The sequence below is a fragment of the Pseudoliparis swirei genome, chromosome 23, assembly GCF_029220125.1.
Source record: "Pseudoliparis swirei isolate HS2019 ecotype Mariana Trench chromosome 23, NWPU_hadal_v1, whole genome shotgun sequence".
Lineage (NCBI taxonomy): Eukaryota > Metazoa > Chordata > Actinopteri > Perciformes > Liparidae > Pseudoliparis > Pseudoliparis swirei.
Genome location: NC_079410.1, coordinates 16236503 through 16256969, shown reverse-complemented (window position 1 = coordinate 16256969; position 20467 = coordinate 16236503). Strand labels below are relative to the sequence as shown.

General features: G+C 43.9%; 1 protein-coding gene across 1 annotated transcript in view; it reads left to right on the top strand.

Moving 5' to 3' along the window:
- The window catches only part of plcl5 (phospholipase C like 5), a 79403-nt gene that overhangs the window by 43921 nt on the left and 15015 nt on the right, over window positions 1–20467 (top strand). Inside the window, 2 exon segments of the mRNA XM_056406348.1 lie at window positions 8857–11343; window positions 16478–16681. Of these exon segments, the coding sequence (XP_056262323.1) occupies window positions 8857–11343; window positions 16478–16681 (2691 nt within the window).

The window sequence follows — 20467 nt, the reverse complement described above, 5'->3', positions numbered from 1 at the left end:
TTTGTATAGCCCAATTTCACAAATTACAAATTTGTCTCGGAGTGCTTTACAATCTGTACACATAGACATCCCTGCCCCAAAACCTCACATCGGACCAGGAAAAACTCCCAAATAACCCTTCAGGGGGAAAAAAAGGGAAGAAACCTTCAATGTGAGCGAGATGTGAGTCTGACCTTATATATATACGTATATATATACTGTTTATATATATACAGTATATATATATACTGTATATATATATTTATATATATATACAGTATATATATATATATAATATGTATATATATATTTACAGTATATATATATACACAGTATATATATATACATATAAATATATATATATACATATTATATATATATATATACAGTATGAGAAAGAAACAGAGAGAGTAAGACTGAAAAAAATAATCAATTCAGAAACCAAGAAACACGAAGATTGAGTGACAGTAAGAAAGACAAAGTGGAAGAGCAAACCATAGTGAGAGAGTGTAAGGACAATCAATAAAGAGAAAAGAGACAGAGGAGGACTGATGGCCAAAGCTCCTGTGGTAACGCCTCTCCTTTCATTGCTAATCATCGGGTGTTGGACAAACACACTTTCATGTCACACTTCCACACCCTCCACGTCTTTGGCAAACATGGCCGAAGATCCGTTGGGGAAATGAGAAAAACACCGTGGTAATGAATGTAATGAGAGGAATGCTCTGAGATCAGACGCCACAGTTTATTTAAAGCGATGCAGAGCACGAGGGAGTATTAAACATAGTTGTATCTGATAGGAGGCGACGAGTGCCTCCAGTAGAGCTGTGAGACACTTGGCTCACAGACTGTATCTCCAATGTCTCGACTCTTATTCATTTAGTTTCTCTCTATATGAGTGTCCTGTGATAAACTGCTAACCTGTCTATGAACAGCTGGGACCCGCAACCCTAAAGAGGACAAGCGGTTCCAATGATGGGATGGATACACATTTGTCCATGTGCAATGAAATTCAATTAGTCTTTGGCTCGTGTAGAAAATCAGCAAAGCCTCATGCATGATGTTCAAACGGACACACCTGGACTCCCTCATCAAAGCTGCACGAGATAAGAGCGCATCTCGCTTTTTTATGCTTTTATTTTAAGTAGGCATGATATTGATTAGTAATTCTTTGCTGATATGATCACCGATAATGAACCGATGCAATGAGATAACTGATGATTTAGTATTTTTGTTCATGCACACCTTAGGGTAAGAAAGACTAAGATGGAGTGAGCAAAGATGGACGATTTGAAATTCCACAGCTTTGACCTCACCAAATCTAACTGACGCCACTTTTGTAACACAACAATAATAATAAAAACTCACTCTTCAAATGTTAATTCATTCTTTCTTGATTAAAACTTCTTCGCCAGCAACGGCAGCTTGGGTTCTCTAGTCAGCATGCTGCTCTCCTCCTCCTTCTCCTTCTCATGTGGTATATGCACCCAAACCACTTGTTCATTGTGTCGCCGAGTGTCCTCTTCCTCACTCAGACGACACAGTTCTGTTACCCCGGATTAAATAACGCTATTTGAATTGTCTTTGTCATGCATAGGAAGTAACTAATCCATGCCTCAAAACACAAATGTCTGTGTGGCTCCGGTGAGGATTGATTCCTGTAATCTCGGCAGATTCGGTTTCCGGGACACACGTGTCATCTGACGTGGGGGGGGGGGGGGGGCAGGGCTGTGCATAGTCAACAGAGCAGGTTTGAGATATAAATCATTAATGCGAGCTGATAAAACAACCTTCAAGCAAGTGATGCGAAACCGGGGAAAAATAGTGGAGAGTGCATTCAGCCGGAGATTGAAAGGGAATCCTGGGACAAACAAGCCCCCCCACCCCCATAATCAAGGATTACTATTCTGTTCTTATTTAACACAGCTTCTACAGAATTACTGACATGACCTGACAGACACACAATCTCCTAAAAGGACTGGGAGCTGAGGTTAACTGCGGACACCTTGCCAACGGAAGAGGAGGACCACAGACAGACAGGAAGTTGATCTGGCTTGACCCTGTAAAAGAAAAGAGTCTCTCCTTCTCTCTCTCTCTCTCTCTCCCTCCCTCCCTCTCCCCCATGGCAACAAGCATGCGCACATGAACACGCTCAAACTCACCTGAACCGAGCTTATGAAATCGGTTCTGGGGGAAATAATTGGCCCCGTTGGGGGGTGACAGGCGATGGCGAGCAGCCGGGGAGAAGGAGCTCGGCGTGACGGAGGAGCTCAACGGCGGCGGCGAGCGTTCGCATGTGCGATGAGCTCCAAAGGTGCGATGTGATTCATGACAAATCTTGCAGACGTGTCGCGCTAAATGTATCGAGTGGTCTCAGGACAAATGCCGTTTGACTGAATTATCAGCCGGACTGCAGCACCCGGTGCTTGTTCCTGCGGTTCCGCAGCTCCATAGCATCGACCGCCTCTCTCTCTGCGGGCCGGTAGTCAGCGAAGCTTCTCGGCGCTCTTCAGCTCGTCCAGAGTTCTCTTGGGGAAAGAGTTTTAACAACAGAACCGGCGCTTTAAATTCAAGGTAAGCGTTCACAATGGAGCGAGCGCATTAAAGCGTGCAGTCGTTCGTGCGCCGGGAATCTCGCCTCCCCTCTCAGACGTTCGATTCTTTCTCGCCCGTTCACGCGTTATGTTCGCGTTCGGCGAAAAAGCGCCCAAAGATGGTGCGATGAGTTTGCGTGACGTGCGGCCGAGGGTACCGCTGTGAGAATTAAAGCAGCCGCCCACGCGAGATTACAGTGACAAACGGTGACAGGCACCACTCCTCTCTCCCCCTGACTCGCTTTCCCTCATCTCTCCCTCTTTATTCTCTCCATCCCTCCCTCGCCGCTCCAAAATCTGTATTCAATTCAGAGACGCTTCGTGAGCATGACAAAACAATGACGTGTCGCAGAGGCAAAATATAGTATTTATCTCCGGGTCCCTCTTCTCTCTCTTTTCCCTTTATGAGAATGCAGTTTTGCAATTTGATTTAATTAGCTTTATTGGCATTGAGGTTGCACGGCATCGTAAAAACATCTCAATAAATGAAGTTAGCATTAAGCTCATTAAAGTCGCTCTCAATTTACGTCAATGGCTCCTTTTATCTCTCTTTCTTGCACACACAATCTTAGCATGCATCCTCTCCGCTCTCTCTCTCTCTCTCTTCCATTCTCTCTCTACGGATGACTCTTTCCTCTCAGATTTAGGGAGTAACGTCTGTTGGAGGCTGAATTGTGTCTGCCCTAAGCCGTGGCAGGATTCAGATGTCAGTTTGTGTAACCGTCTTGGATGTTGGAAGTGTGGTGCCTTGGGGTAGTAGTGGGCAGCCCTGACTTGAGGAAGGGGGCGGGGGGCTCTGGTGATGACCTCCCACCTACCTCGGCCAAGCACACTGGGCCTCACTGAGCTGTGACATCATTCCAGCCTAAAAGGACACATTTTTCTCCTGCAGGGAACAGTGTTGACTGGAAAATACACATAACTTTCAATTTAGTGTGTGTAGTAATTCATTATTCATCCCCTGTTGCATTGTCTCTGGTTGCATGAAACATTTTGGAAAACCAAAATGTTTGAGAGGTTTCAGGGAAAATATCCGAATAATGAAACGGCACAATATTCCTATCACCATGTCGATAGCGATGCTCGACAATTACGCTTACCAGGTTTCTTTTGGCTACTAATTGACCCTTTGCTAAACGCAGACCGGCCAATCACAGCGTAGCGTCGGCCAGCTCTGACCAGGGTCCGACAAACTGACCCGCTAGAGATTTTCTTCATTTTCAGATTATCTTTGTGGATTTGGAGCTAGTCATGGATGAGCACTGTAATAATGACACATGTTACCTGGAGACAGAAATACTCGCGGAGCCAACATTTACCGCGTACGTTAAAACATAGTTGGCTAGCCTTCGCTTTTCTATGCTACGCCACCTACTGGAGGTATAGCAAATGTGTAATAAAAAACCTTGATTAACCCTTGTGTTGCCTTCGGGTCATTTTGACCCGAATCAATATTACACCCTCCTGCCGCCTTCGGGTTAATTTGACCCCATTCAATGTTTAATGTCGGTGTTCTTTCGGTAGTCAACAAACAAACATAAAGTACCTCACACTTAAACTTGGAAAACAATATTAATTCTAATAATTTTCTGGAGGTTTTAATTGCTGGCGTCAAATTGAACCCAAAGGGTAAAATATGTTAGTAAATATAAAGGTAACAGGAGGGTGAAACATTGAATCGGGTCAAAATGACCCGAAGGCAACACAAGGGTTAAGTTGACATAACTGCATACTATCTTAATTACTAGAAATATAAGTTGACTAAAATAGCAACCACGTTTTCAGTTTATAGGCAATGAAAAGCTGATGGCTTGAAAAAACTTTCTTTAATCCTGGATGTTGAGCTCTAAATAGTGAAAACAATTCAACCCACAGACATTATTGCTTCATTTGTCACACAGACAGGCAACACCTACCAGATGGACAGCTACTAGGACGGACATCTTTCATCTGATGATTAGGGAAGAACACATTTTGTCCTTAACTGTAATATCAGAAATTGGAAAAGTAATTAGTTCCACGGATGAACACAGGCGGTAACGCTTTCCCATCAAAACGCAGTGAGCGAGTGTATTTGCGTTTCTTAGTGTTTGACTTGTTTATCTGTGCATTTCATGTGTAACGTGGCCTAGCTGTGACTATTTGTCTGCCAGGGTGTTCTATAGACATTGATCTGATGATCACACATGCAGGCACACACAACAGGCATACTGTGACTCACATCTCGGAGAGCACGTCATCGAGAGGGCTCTGCTTTGCATCCTCTGTCTACATTCTCCATTACCCACGCTCCCCTTCTGCCTTATTCACTGATTCACAATGCACACACACACACGCACACACAATGACAGAGTAGCTCTGTGGGTGAGAGGAACTGAGCCATGCCTGACTGCTGACCGCAGACCCCTTTTTGGAGAGGAGATAGGACCTGATGGGAGCAGCGAGTGGCAGGCGGCCAGCCGAGCCGTGGCTACGAGGCGGGACGGTGTGAGGTTTGGTGGGTGAGGGAGGAAGTGGGCCAGCGGGTAGGAAAAGAGGCCGTATGTCCAGCGTCCCGCAGGACGACCTTTAGTGGTGAGATCAATCCTCCGTGTGTTCACAAACAGGTTGAGCAGCTCAGTACGAGATTGTATTTTTCAGTCCGAGGGGGAGAACTTCCTCGTTAGTTATTCTTGTGCTTTCTTACATAACAAGAGATCAGGCAACAGAGGAAGAAGCCCTTGGGGGTATTTGTTGGGGCGCTTGTGTTGTACAAACATACACACCCTCCGGAGATGAAGCCAGCACTGTTTTTAAATATCTTTTCAATTGTGCCCTGCTGTGTTATTTTAAAGAGTTATTATGTTTAGAATACTCCACTCAGTGGGACACTGCCAAGTAACAGGCAACCCGAGAGCTCATGTTGCATTGATTGCCTTCCTGGTTATTATTTTGCAAGTTCAGAACCTATTTTTAAATAACGGAGTACAACCGTGGGTCTCATACTAACGGCAGCTTATAACCTACTATAATGTATCACACCGCTTTAGTCTCTCAAACGTTGAGAAGCTCAAAAGATGCCGGGCATCAGGGTGAGACACAAGTGACCGGAGGTAAAGCGAGTGTGACACACCGCTGCCCTTCAGATGATGTCGGAGGGCTCGTCTCACAGCCTGTCCGGCTGCTTCTCCCTTCCATCAGGGAGAGTTTGACCCAGCCCGGGGCGACCAGCGGCGTCACCACAGAAGAGGGGATGGGGGAGGTGTGGAGGACGACCGAAATACCCACAAGCCAGACGGACACACACACACACACACACACACACACAGACAAAATACTGACATCTTTAACAGGAAAGACCCCGGGGGCTGTGAAGGGTGAGAAGGAGCAACAGAAGTGCATCCAATCAAGGGGAATAACGATGTCTGCGTGAAGGAAAGTATAGAGGCAGAAATAAAAGAACTGTTCGAAGGTGATTTACATTTATACTAAATGTTTTTTTGTTTATCTTTTTCTTCATTTTGAAGCATCGGTGTAGCTCCTCAACACACAGACACGTAACTTGTAAAGTACCTCTAGATCACCAGCCTTATGATATAGAAATAACATTCCCTAGATATAATACATCTTCATTGCGTGTACAATGGCCATTAACAGACACATTTTGTCTACTTGGTTTTGATTGAGAGGCTAGAGCTGAGCAGTATGTCATCCTACCTCGTTGTCCAGCCAATTGGAACAGCATGTTCATGAGACGCCAGATTGCCCGTGCACTCTTTGACCCTTTGGCGACGGCACTTCCCGAAAGAAGGCCTGGAAACAATCAAGAATGAACGCATCTCCCCCTGTTTCCACTTGCTTTCTGTCTCACAGAGCCACACACCCCCAACTCCCCATTCAATGTGGTCGTCCATGTGACGGACTTTTGCAAACCAGATGAGCGATCGACTGGAGTTTTGGCACTGCTTTAAAAAAACGACAAGAGTTGTTACCTTGTAGTTTTCTCTCTCGTGAGGCCAACAAAGCCGAGAGTGAAATAAAACATCGGGACATTTAGGTTGATTACGGCCTCCAGATTTATCTTCCTCTAGCCCTGGAGGATGTGTTGGAGCGGATGATTTATTGGCGAAATCAAGAGCGTGACAAAATGAAACAAAGCTAGGATTAGCACCAATATGGTAGTCTGTCTGACTCTAAAATGATAATTGGTTGACAAGTTCTTTACACTCCAAGTGAAAGAGTTGACATTTTATGATCCTACAGCTGAACCAACAATTCCCTTCCTTACCTTCACAGTCTTGGCGAGGGTACATGCAATACCATGTGCCTGGGCGTCTGGGCATCGGCTCTCACAACATATGCATGCAAATACTTTATAGAGAGAGAGATTAATGCCTGAATAACTGTGTTAATAATCAAACCGTAAGACCTGGGTGGTCCCAGCATCATCGGGCCACAGCACACCATCTGGTGTCAGACCAGCGGGGGCCACTGGCTAGAATGTCCCAAAGGAATTTGGGTCCACGTTAAAAAATGATTCAATAATCTCTATTACAGATCACAGATTTGTAAAATACGATATTGAGTACTTAAACGTAGGTTAAAGAGCTGGAGGCCGTAAAGCAAGAGCGATGATCATGTCATTTCTTCGGCTTTGCCTCAAGTGGTGCTCATTAACCGCAATGAGGTGCCGGGTGTCATCTGGCTTCGGACCCTCAGGTAGAAGATTGATGGTCCTGAGGGATTTCACCGCGACTAGAGTTGAACCATGCCAAAGGGAGATCCATCAGACGCGGTCCATGAGGGAAGACACACTCACTCCTCTGTAGCCCCGGGGTGCTCTGTCCTTTCTAGCTTTTCTTTCTTCAAACTAAAAGCATTCAACAGCCAACAGTCATGTTAACCGAGAGGAAAACTAAGATTAGGTGACTATGGTTGAATATTTTTCAAATCTGAGGTATTGCAAGTAATCAAGTATTACCACGTGACTGCGAATAGACGTGTTCTCGAAGTTCTTTAAAAAAAAGATGTCCTCTTTCTGAGTTTCAACAAGGAGAGTCTCAAAGGCTTTGAGCCAAGTTTATTTTTATATGTAACAGTAATTTGTGGATTGGTTTACTTTTGATTGTAATGTACTGTTATGTTATATCTATGTGGTATGCATTATTCAACACGCCTATTTTCCAAGCCCTTCACCAGGCCATCTGCATGCAGCCTGTCTAGCTGACCACAGCCTTGTGGCTGTGCTGTCTGTTTTCTTTCTGCTCACAACCTAAAAGCTGCAAAGCGTCAGCCATACCAGGTGGTGTGTGATGCATTCGTTTTACTTTGGCTTTTGCCTTTATTGTCAAGTTTCCAAAGACATTTCACATCTATGGAATTGGCTGGCAAAATATGTATTTATAAGAGGTTGCCCACAGGATGAATAATTGACCGCATTTCATTTGCAGTTATAATGTAACTTGAAACAGATTTGAAAGGCCTTACATTTGTTTGAGAGATGAAACCATTGTTGAGTTGAGCCAAGCCAAAAGTTTTTTTTGTCCAGTTTTGTACCCTATCATTAAAGCAAGCAGCCCTGTTTAAAAAAAAGAAACTGACCTCAGGCCTTCCAGTATATTACGATCTGTCTCAAGGGAAAACCCCAGAAGTTACTCTGCCTTCACAGGAAGTTCTGCAATTTAAAACTGAGCTGGATAATTAGACGAGGAGATGTGTATATTAAATTAGCATATTATTATCTCTGAGGCTAGCCAGTCATTAATATATTATAAAAAGTATTTTCATTTTTTAAGTAAACTTATTTTGATAAAGTAAAATGTCAAAGAAGACCCCTCATCATGCCCATCCACCACGGTGTCCCATCTCCATAAAATAGGCTCTAGCATGTTTGATCAGTGCTGGGAAGAAAAAGAAGATTTCCATTAAGCTTTTGAGAACTGGGTGTTTCATGGCCACGCATTAATATGATCTATCATGTTTATGCATTCAGCGGCTCAATAGAATTTACTTATTTCCATAAGTAAACTGTATTAAGCTATTAAGCTGCTGAATGCATTAATGTATATGAGGTCTCTGAACATTTTAGCATCATAACTGCTTCTGTTTAGATTCAGGAATTTTCTTTTAGGTTTAAATGTAAAGGTGAAGAGATTGGCTAACTCCTTTTCTCCTCTTCTATAAATTATAATATCACTGTAGTATCACCTCTGTTTAGATACAAGATACAAAGATACGGATCAGATATGATGTGTAACCAAGAACTCCTTCTCTACCCCAACCCTCCCCCTTTTTCTTTTTCCAGGATGGTTCCAAACACAGGCAGGTGAGGAAGAAAACGGTCTCCTTCAGCTCAATGCCAAGTGACCGCAAGATCAACAGCACAGCTGCTTGCATGGCCTTTATGATGGAGGGTTGTGAGATGAAGAAGGTGCGCTCCAACTCACGCATGTACAATCGTTACTTCCTGCTCGATCCAGACATGCACTGGCTCCGTTGGGAGCCATCCAAGAAGGATTCAGAGAAGGCGAAACTGGAGATCAAGGGCATTAAGGAGGTCCGTTTGGGAAAGAAAACCCCAGTTCTCCGCAGCAATGGTCTCTCGGATCAGTTCCCTGATGAATGTGCCTTCTCAATCATCTATGGGGATAACTACGAGTCCTTAGATCTGGTAGCCAGTACAGCAGATGTTGTCAGCACTTGGGTGATGGGCCTGAGATATCTGGTGTCTTATGGCCGGCATACCGTGAATATGGTGGAACCCAGCCAACCGAGTCTTCGAACATCTTGGATTGGCTCAGTGTTTGAGCTTGCAGATATGGAAAAAGATGGACACATAGACCTTTTCAGGGCCACCCAGATAATCAAGGGCCTCAACCCTGGAATGAAGGAGTCAAGGATAGAGCTGAAGTTCAAGGAACTCCAAAAAGCTAAGGATCAATACGGTCAGGCAATTAACATGGACACCTTTGTGGAGGCCTACTGTGAGCTCTGCACACGACCGGAGATCTTCTTCCTACTGGTACAGTTCTCAAGTAACAAGGAGTATCTGGACAGTAAAGATCTGATGCTCTTTGTGGATGTGGAGCAAGGTGTGGAAAGTGTAACAGAGGACATGTGCAGGGATATTGTTCAGAAATTTGAGCCATCCGCTGAAGGTAGGGAGAGGGCCTACCTCTCCATTGATGGCTTGACACACTACCTCCTCTCCTCCGAATGCCACATCTTTGACCCCCAGCACAAACGTGTGTGCCAGGATATGACCCAGCCTCTGTCCCACTACTACATCAACTCATCCCATAATGCCTCTCTTCTGGAAGACACTTTTTGGGGTTCGTCAGACATCAGCAGCTACATCCGAGCTCTAAGAATGGGCTGTCGCAGCATTGAGGTCATTGTATGGGACGGCCCTGATAATGAACCAGTGGTGTATGTGGGTAGTTCTGTAGCCTCACAGCTAGCTTTTTCTAAAATCGTGGATATCATAAACCAGTATGCTTTTGAGTGCTCTGAGTATCCCCTGATTATCTGCTTAGTGACCCACTGCTGCATCCCCCAGCAAAGGGTCATGGCACAGCATATGAAGAAGATTCTTGGAGATAAGATTTTCAATGAACCCCCCAACAAGGAGGAAAACTACCTCCCCTCCCCTGAGAAACTCAAAGGTAAAATCCTGATTAAGGGAAAGAGGCTTCCGCCCAACTGCACTGACGCTGAGGGGGATGTGACAGATGAGGAGGAGGGTCTGGAAATGTCTCGACGAGTGGGAGCTGATGGGAACGACCAGCTAAATGGCTTAGGTTACAGAAGACTCAGACTGTGCAGGGAGCTCTCTGATCTTGTATCTCTCTGCAAGTCAATCCAGTTTAGGGACTTTGAGATCTCAAAGAGAGACCAAAAATACTGGGAGATTTGCTCCTTCAATGAGGTAGATGCAAATAGGTTTGCCAATGAGTTCCCAGAGGAATCTGTTTGTTATAACAAGCGCTTTCTCTCCAGGGTTTATCCCACACCCATGAGAATTGATGCTAGCAACATGAATCCCCAGGATTTCTGGAAGTGCGGCTGCCAGATTGTGGCCATGAACTTCCAGACACCAGGCCTGATGATGGATCTCAACCTAGGCTGGTTCCGGCAGAACGGCAACTGTGGGTATGTTATGCGGCCAGCCATCATGAGGGAGGAGGTGTCCTACTTCAGTGCTAATGCGCGGGACTCGCTGCCAGGGGTGTCGGCTCAGCTTCTTCACATCAAGATCATCAGTGGGCAGAATCTGCCCAAGCCACGCGGCTCTGCAGCCAAGGGTGACGTGGTGGAGCCCTACATATACGTGGAGATCCACGGCATCCCAGCAGACTGTGCTGAGCAAAGAACTAAGACTGTGTCCCAGAATGGTGACAACCCAATTTTTGATGAGAGTTTTGATTTCCAGATCAATTTACCGGAACTTGCAGTGCTACGCTTTGTGGTGCTGGATGACGATTACATTGGAGATGAGTTCATTGGCCAGTACACCATCCCATTTGAGTGCCTACAGCCAGGCTATAGACATGTCCCCCTCCAATCTCTGATGGGAGAGTTCCTACCCAACACCACCCTGTTTGTCCACGTAGCCATCACCAACAGACGGGGAGGAGGAAAGGCACATAAGAGGGGTCTTTCTGTCATGAAGGGTAGGAAGACCCGAGAGTACACAACCACCAAGACCACAGGGATCAAAGTAGTGGACGAGCTCTTCAGAGCTTCCACCCAGCCCCTCAGGGAGGCCACGGACCTCAGAGAAAACATGCAGGTAAGAAACTACATACTTAAGTAAATTATGAAATATAATCACAAAACCATTAGCAATATTATGTGTGACACCATGTGTAGAAAATGAGTTTTTGTTTGCTACAGTCTTTTAAAGTGTTCACAATGTTAATCACGTTGATATAATACAATAGATGCAAAAACTAAAAATGTTTCTTCGAGCTACACTGATATACAAATCAGTTTTTGATCCAGGTAGATTTGCTGCCAAAGGGATGGCATCTTTAATTGCTTCGACTTTGCTGGAGACACTCACAACTCTATTTCCAACATATCCAAGTCTCCGCACATACTTAGTTACATTGGCAGGAGCATCAACATCCTTAATGTTTATGCTCTGCAGACCCTGATTATGCTGAGAAATCCATACGTTATTCCGAACATTATTTTATGTTATGTTACAGGATATTCACAAACATTTATACATATCTGCATATTGGGTTTTAAGATATGAAAGGACAGAAAAAGATTTTCCAACTGAATAAAACTGTGTAACATTTAATTTCTTCAGCAGGTTCAAACTGGTGTAAGTCTTTCTGGTAGGACTCATTTGATTTGCTGTTGTAGAGAGAGAGGCCTGTCCCTAATTATTTTCTATTGATGTTGTCAGAGAGGATGGTAATAAATTGACATTGCTGTACCATTACGAGGTTTATGACTAGTGTGATCATTAACGAGGAACGAGCTGCTGGCCACTTGATGCAATTCTGTAAAACTCCTCCAGATGATCAGATGAAGATTAGTAACCATGATAATATTTGGCTGATGACCAGTGTAATTGTGTTTGTAGTGACTGAAGGTTGTGTACAAAACGTGTTTGTTTCGAGGGCTAACGACATGACAGTGCTGTACACTTCTAACTGTTGACACGACTCCATCAACAAAGCTTTTACAACCTGGGGAAAAATATGTAAATTGATAGAAACTGATAAGAAATCTAATGCAATTCACTTTTATTGTGCTTCTTAAAATGTATAGGGATTTCACAATCATATAACCAAACAATCTCACTTCACAGATATGATGATAGGTATAGGCTATTTTGTTTTCTTCTAATGTCTTTGTGCAAGAGTAGCCGGTCCTGGAAGGATTCAGCAAAACCAAATATCTATTTCTGTATAATGAGACTTAAAGTTAGACAGACTCATGTGTATTCTTCCAGAAGCTAGTGTTGCACACAACTTTTTATTTATCAGGTCATAAATACCAGGGTCGTTCCATCTGTCTCAGTAAGCATTAACCTCGGTCTAATGGCACAGCAAACAAAAAAACAGACCAAACTGAATAAGCAGAGATGTGATTACAGATCCCGAGGCATGCGTTTTATAAATTTTTCAGTCGTGGAAGTAGGCAATGATGTGAAAGAGGACATTATTTTTTTTTCTTAGAGTTTGGTTTCTGTTTCAGAGGGAATTGAATTGACCGTGTCATTTCAGAGGCAGTAACGCCAGAGCCTGAATGGGATAATAATTTCAGGAAGGTCATTTCAGGAAAAACATTTGGAATATAACTGCGATTACAAACAAATAATGGAAAATCCTGAAGAAAGTGTTTTCCTACGAGGTATAAAAGGTTATATTATTTGGCCCAGGTGTGAGTCAGCAAGACATTAGTAATAACACAGAGCCGAACCCAGGCTTATAAAACATGTATTAAAGCTACAATCAACTCATTTATGGTACATATTTGATCATCAAAGGCATGTCACATTTCACAACCCACTCTGTTCTGGAGCTTTGAATTATCTTTCATAACATATGGCTTTTCATATATATATATATATATATACATAAGGCAGTTCATGATTGGATGTGAATCGGTGTCTTTTAACCTGATCAAACGACACAGGCACCACGGACGCTGCCCGAGCCATAATATCCTCATGTTTGAAATGTAAATTTTCGTTTTTGAAATGCGGAGATAAAAGAAATGAAAGAAGTGAAGTTGAGCGGACGGTTTTAAAGAGGGCAAATGAAGAACAAGGCCGGTGCCTTTTAAATGGAAGAACCCCAGTTGTGAAAGCTTTAGAGGCCAGCTGTGTGAAGCCTGATGCTTTTAATCTGAAGGGAGCTGGAGGGCAGAAGTGGGGGCTCCGGCCAACGACCCACAATGCAACAACCAGACCAGTGTTGCAGGTACCCCCACCTCTGACTTGACGTGAGAAAGAAATAACTTCAGAACTCACAACACACACACACACACACACCAATTCCTGGTGGGCCGCTTTGAATAATGACCGAAAGTGTGTTTGACTATTAAACTGACTGAGGAGATCCATGAACATTGACTTGTGGGCAGATATAATAAGGTTGCCATGTTTTGTTCGTGGATCTAGGCAGAAAATCAATTGTTTCCGTGAGAGACTTGAATTAAGTCATTTCCGGCATTAAGTGTTGGTGGAGGTGGAGGAGAGCTGCCAGCCGGGAGTGTCTTTGAATTTGCCGAACAGTGTGTGTGTGTGTGTGTCACAATAACCACCACTTAATTCTGTGGACCAAAGAGAAGTGGACCGATGCTCAGATTAAAGCAGAAAGAGAGAGAGAGAGAGAGAGAGGAGAGAGAGAGGAGGGGCGCAAACAGAAACAAAAGCAGTGTTGTAACCGGACATGGAGCTCTTTGGGGAATGTTAGAAGGGGAGTAGAGTGGGGGAAGGGAGTAATTAAAAACACAGCCTCTCATTAGTGTTTTGTTTTTTTGCACCATGGCTTGGAAACAGTATAGCTTTTATTGCACAAAACATTCGCACATGCTTGGAACAGTACAAAGCATAATGAATGCTATAATAACTCTGACTTCAGACCACACTGAAGCATAGACTCACGCTTGTAGGTCTCACACCAGGTTTAATCCAGCATCCCGGAGCTGTTCTTCCCATGGCCGTGCTCAATGGCCCAAGAGGTGTTAACTGTGGCTGAGCCGCTGCATACAGATTTCAACTGCTCCCGCCGGCCCCCCTCACCATCGACAGAAAGGCCGGGCCCCACAGTGACAGCATGTCCTCTGTGGTGGGGGGGGGGGGGTTCTTCTGGAGGTCTAGCCCGGGGAGACAGCTGGTTCCCACACTGCAGTGTGCCGAGTGTGTCGACGGATCCCCGAGCACCATAACACTGGCGCTCTTGTTCTCCCTCTCGCGCTCTCTTTACCTGCCTTGTGTTTTGAACAATTCACCTAATTTCTTCAGTTATTATTTTACAAGGAATATTCCACCATCGATATTCAGAATCTGTTCTCTTTTTTTTTTTTTGGGGTCGAGGGAGTTCTGGCCAAGACGGAGGCATAACACGTTTCACATAAAAGAAGCAGATCATCATTTTTCATCACCCTCGCTCTGATTCGGTTCTTTGAGACGGCTCTTTTGAACCTCTTCTCTTTCATTGTCCCTTTCTCCTCGCTCGCCTCGCTCCGTCACACTCTGCCTTTTGGCCGTGTTCAAACCAAGTTAACGAGCCAAGTATAACAGAACTGGGCCTGGTTTGGTTGCTCTACTGTGAGAGTTGTGCAGTTTCAACAAATTATCAAATTGGAAAAATAAACAAGTTTCAGTTTCAGGCTGATAGAAGGCGTCAATGATTCAATTCAATTCAGTTTATTTTGTATAGCCCATTATCACAAATTACTAATTTGCCTCAGAGGGCTTTACAATATGTACACATAGACATCCCTGACCTTTGACCTCACATCGGATCAGGAAAAACTCCCAAGAAATAGAAAAAAAGAAACCTTCAGGAGAGCAACAGAGGAGGATCCCTCTCCAGGATGGACAGAATAATAGTTCTCATGTGACCAGAAGGAATCATTACAGAGTTACAACACATTCAAATATGACAGTTTATGAATAATTGGTAGGAAGCACGGACCACGATCCAGACCTCCGTGACCCATCAGGCAGATGGAGGTCAAGAGGAGGAGTGGGCGGAGCATCAGCAGGGCCACGGCATCAGACCCAGCCAGGTCCAATGGACCCTAATGATGGCTATAGAAATCTAACTAGACGCTAAATCAAAAAACAACTTCTGTTTTTTGTTTGGAGATCACTAAAGGTGTACGAGCCGAAGTCTTCTGACAGGTTTGACCCGTGATATCAGCTCACGGTGTCAGTTTTTGGTAGATCGGAGCAACGTGGGGTTCGGAGTCTTGCTCACGGACACGTGGGGAGGAGGAGCTTGAGGAGCAGGCCATTCAGATTGTGATTGATGGCAGAACCGCGCTAACTGAGCTCCAGCTGCCCCTGATGAAAAACAAGATCTGCTATCAGGACGAGATTAAATAAACAGAACATGTTTAGACGGATTTATTTCTTCATCTAGCAGCAGAGAGCTAAAACAGTCAGCAGCCCAAGTAGAAACAGGAGAATAAGGAGAAGAAATGCGTTGGTAATTCCTCCATTTTTGATTGTTTTAAGTGAGAATGATAAACACAAAAGATATGTGAAGAAGAGGGGTGAGAAAAGGGGAGAAGGAATGTAGAAAGGAGGAGTGATGAATGCACGTTTCCTTCAAGATTCAAGATGTTTTATTTGTCACATACACACACAGGGTGTGCAGTGAAATGAAAGTGGCAATGCTCAGCAGGAATGTGCAAGGGCAACAAGTACACACTATTTACAATAAAAAACAACACAATATTTACAGGCTGGTCAGACGTTGTCTCCGGAGCCTCCGGACTGAGAGGACTGACGTTATGGGAACCTGATAGTTTAACTGACACTCAGACAAACACTCTGCTATCTCAACTCGTTTCTGGCCGGAGGGAAGTGTCACAATCCGTCTCGTTAAATATCCTCACTCAAGGTTATACGCATAGAGTCGTTGCAATATTTGTCTTTCCGTCAGGATCACAGTCACCTCGTTTGCCAAGCACAGTAACTCTACATGAATTTGTCTCAGTTGCTTTATTTCCTTTGGTGCTGTGGGGACAGCTAAGAGGTTCAGCGCTGGTGATTTTAACACGTGCTTTTAATTAATTCTGCTTCCCAACTTAAAATGAGTGAACGGCTATTACAAAAAAAAACGATATTGACACAAATGCATCATTCAGAGTTGATTCTTTCTCAGTTATGTTTTGTTTTTATGTGTTTACACCCCGAATCCTTCATTGTGGTTGTTTTCTCATCCCAGAATGCCATGGTGTCCTTCAAGGAGCTGTGTGGCCTGACCCCGGCGGCCAACATGAAGCAGTGTATTCTGACCGTCTCCACCTGGCTGATGAACAGCGAGCGGGCGCTGAGGCTGACCGTGGACCTGAGCGAGACCTACCCCACCATGGAGGCTCAGGGCCCGGTGCCGGAGCTGCTGCGCAAAGTGCTCACCGCCTATGACATGGTAAAAAAATACAAAAATAAAACGTGGACGTGATGCTGTCAGGAGACTGAAATGCTTATGGGTGTTACGCATTCGTGCAAACGTTGATGTTCATTGTAAAAAATATTATTAAATTACAAATTCAGTACATGCGCATATTTAGCTCGACAATAACAATCTTTTTTACAGTGTATAACCTCTCTTTATATATATGTACTTCCGTATCCTTTGATCCCAGCGCCCCCACAGCGGGTTGTGTTTGACGAAGCCTTTGAACATGGCGAACACCACCTATTTAAACATGTCCCTGTCCATCCCGTCTTTGGAGGACTTAAAATGACTTAAGTATAAATAAATAAATAAATAAATGCATGAATAAATACAAGAATAAATAAATAAATGCTTAAATAAATGTATAAATAAATAAATACAGGAAGAAGAAAAAAATGCTTAAATAAATGTATAAATAAATAAATAAATACAAGAATAAATGTATAAATACAGAAATGTAGAAATATATTTATTTAATGATGTCCTGTTGATTCATAACTTATATTTATTCATTCCTGTATTTATACATTTATTGAAGCATTTATTTATTTATACATTCATTTATTTATTAATACATTTATTTAAGCATTTATTTATTTATTTATACATTTATTTAAACATTTATTTATTTATTCCTATATTTATTCATGCATTTATTTATTTATTTATTTATACTTAAGTCATTTTGAGTCCTCCATACCCGTCTCCTCTCCTTACAAGAACACGGCATTTTTCCCCCACTTGACATTGGCATGAGGACTGTCTGTAATTAGTTATCAGCCGCTGCCTCCTCTCCCCTCCTGCCGGGCTTGGCGGGAGCTGGTGAAGTGGGTCGCGAGCGAGGAACGAGGTTGTCGCGTCCACGCCGCTCGGGTCTCCCGCCGACACCGACGAGCAACTCCAAATAGAATCCGCTTGGACTTTTATGAGGCCTCGCGCCCGGCGGGGGGGTTCGGCACCGTCAGAGCAGCTCTCACGCTCCAGTACACGAATACATAACTTCCAGGGGACAGGCAGGAACACAGACCCACAATCTGTATTTCACAGTTTAGAGACTTTTTATTTTCAGGCCTTTAATACAAACAGTTCTTTGGCTTGTTCCTACAAAATAAACCTTTTGGGATCCTTTATAAAACATAGAACTCAACATCAATGCTTATACCTAGAGTCATTATACCCAGATCCCCCAGACTCAGATTTCAAATACAGAAATTATAATCTTAGAATTAGCAAATAATCGTATTCATCCTATATTTATGCAGGTGGACCTTAAGAGTCGTTTGCATATTTTGATGATCATTAATGATCATGAATTGCAATTATCTTTGGATAATCGTGACATAACATCATCCCGTGCCTGATCTTGAGGTTCCCAAAGGTTGGTGGCTGATCCGGTGCAAACTACAATAATCGTGGTTCAGATTCCCGACCCTTAAACAACACTCTCTTCAAAAAATAGTTTTTACAGAAGTAAATGGAAGAACCCGTTTGGAACCCGTTTGGAACCCGCATTTCTAAAACAGTGGTTAGCAGTTTATTTCCTGTAATAGCCTGAGGAGCTAATGTTGTGCGTACATTACACTTTTGTCTCGTCAGCTGAGTGTGTGTGTGTGTGTGTGTGTGTGTGTGAGAGTGTAAATACATGTGACTTCACGGCTGCCAAAGCCCGTCCATTAACTGTAGGACATCAGTGTGCGGTGCGCGTCCTCAGTCCCCCTCATGTGGCTCCGTCACCCTCAGCTGAACAAAAGCATCAGCACACTGGAGCTCTGTTCAGGGCTCACACACACACACACACACACACAGCTGTACGTTTATTTATAAGTCCCTTTCATTGACTACACTCACCATTAACAAATAAATGACCCAAGATCCTTGAGCACAACACAAGCATTGTGCACTCACATTAGTTCTGTCTTCATACTGATGGTGTCTTTTCATTATAGTTCTGCCTCTGCGCCAGCGCTCGCCGTGCCCAGATGCATTACGTTCATGCAAACTCGTAGGTGATTACCGCCTGCAGGGAATATCCTCAAATTTGGCTTCAGCTATTTGGACTCAAGGTTGAAAATTGAAAACAGAAGAATCTGGAGGTCGAAGGTCACTCCTGCCTCACAAAACATGTTTTTGTCCATAACAAATTCAACAAAAAGTGCTGGAATGATTTGTCGTTTTGGATATAAACTGGCGGAGGCATCCAACCATTAGGGGCTGATTCAAGTTTGTGGATAAATGGGCCGCATGTGAACAATGCAACATTGTGTTGATGTGTTTGCAGTGCGGGAGAAGTTGTCTGGTCACAGCTTTTGTTTTGACTCACCGTTCTGTGCAGCAGCTCTTACAGTCACACAGAAAGAAATCCACAACAGCCGCACACATCTCACACATCACGCAGACTTTTGGGGGTTTTCCAGGGATTTTCCTTTCGTTTCTTATCTTAAACCGTCCCCTTGATGAAAGCAACTATCCACAATGAGCTCATGTTATGAAACTGTTTTAACTCATACCGGTTCTCATCAGGATAGCAGAACAAGGAGACACACATGCACACATAGTCTGGGAGTCCACTTCCTGTCTTCCCGCTGACGAGGAGTGTGAAACGTCATGAGCTTCCTCCTCGCCGCTCCAGCTGCGCCTCCTCGGCCTGTGGAATGATGTTTTATGGCTCCAACTATTCAATTCAGTTTATTTGTATAGCCCAATTTCACAAATTACAAATTTGTCTCGGAGTGCTTTACAATCTGTACACATAGACATCCCTGCCCCAAAACCTCACATCGGACCAGGAAAAACTCCCAAATAACCCTTCAGGGGGAAAAAAAGGGAAGAAACCTTCAGGAGAGCAACAGAGGAGGATCCCTCTCCAGGATGGACAGATGCAATAGATGTAATGTGTACAGAAGGACACATTTAGAGTTAAAATACATTCAATGAATATGACAGAGTGTATGAATAGTTCATAGTAGGCATATTCCACGATGGAGACCTCCACGATCCATCAGGCAGATGGCGGTGGGGAGGAGGAGTGGGCGGAGTCTCAACAGTGGGCGGAGTCTCAACAGGACTGGCGTAGTCAGGAGCAGGAATTCCACGACCCAGACGATCCATCAGGCAGATAGGATCTATGCCGTCTCATAGGGTCCGATGACCCCATGAGACGTGAAGTCAAAAGGACTCCGGGGAGAAAGCAGAGTTAGTAACGTGTGATTGAGAGATGAAAATTCATCCTTAAGGAGAGAAAAAAGAGGAGATAGGTACTCAGTGCATCCTAAAACGTCCCCCGGCAGCTATAAGCCTATAGCAGCATATCAAGGGGCTGGACCAGGTGAACCTGATTCAGCCCCAACTAGCGCTGGTCAGATGCAAAAAGTAGAAGCGGTGATAGGCAGCTCCATCTCTGCCACCCTTGATATCATTGTGGGTCCAACACGTGTGGATTCAAATGCAGACAGATTTCACAAATTACAATTAGTCTCAGAGTGCTTTAACATCTGAACACATAGACATCCCTGTCCCAAAACCTCACATCGGATCAGGAAAGACTCCCAAATAAACCTGAATGAGGAAAAAAGGGAAGAAACCTCCACGATCCATGCCGTCATCTCTGTGGACATGTGCTGCAGAAGGAATGTGAATCTGAGTCGCTGTTAATGTAGTTTCTTTTTGATGGACTTACCAATCAATCGACTAATGAATAATAAGTTACCCTCCATACAGAGGTGAGAGTATATATTTATATAAGCCACTGTATTGGCG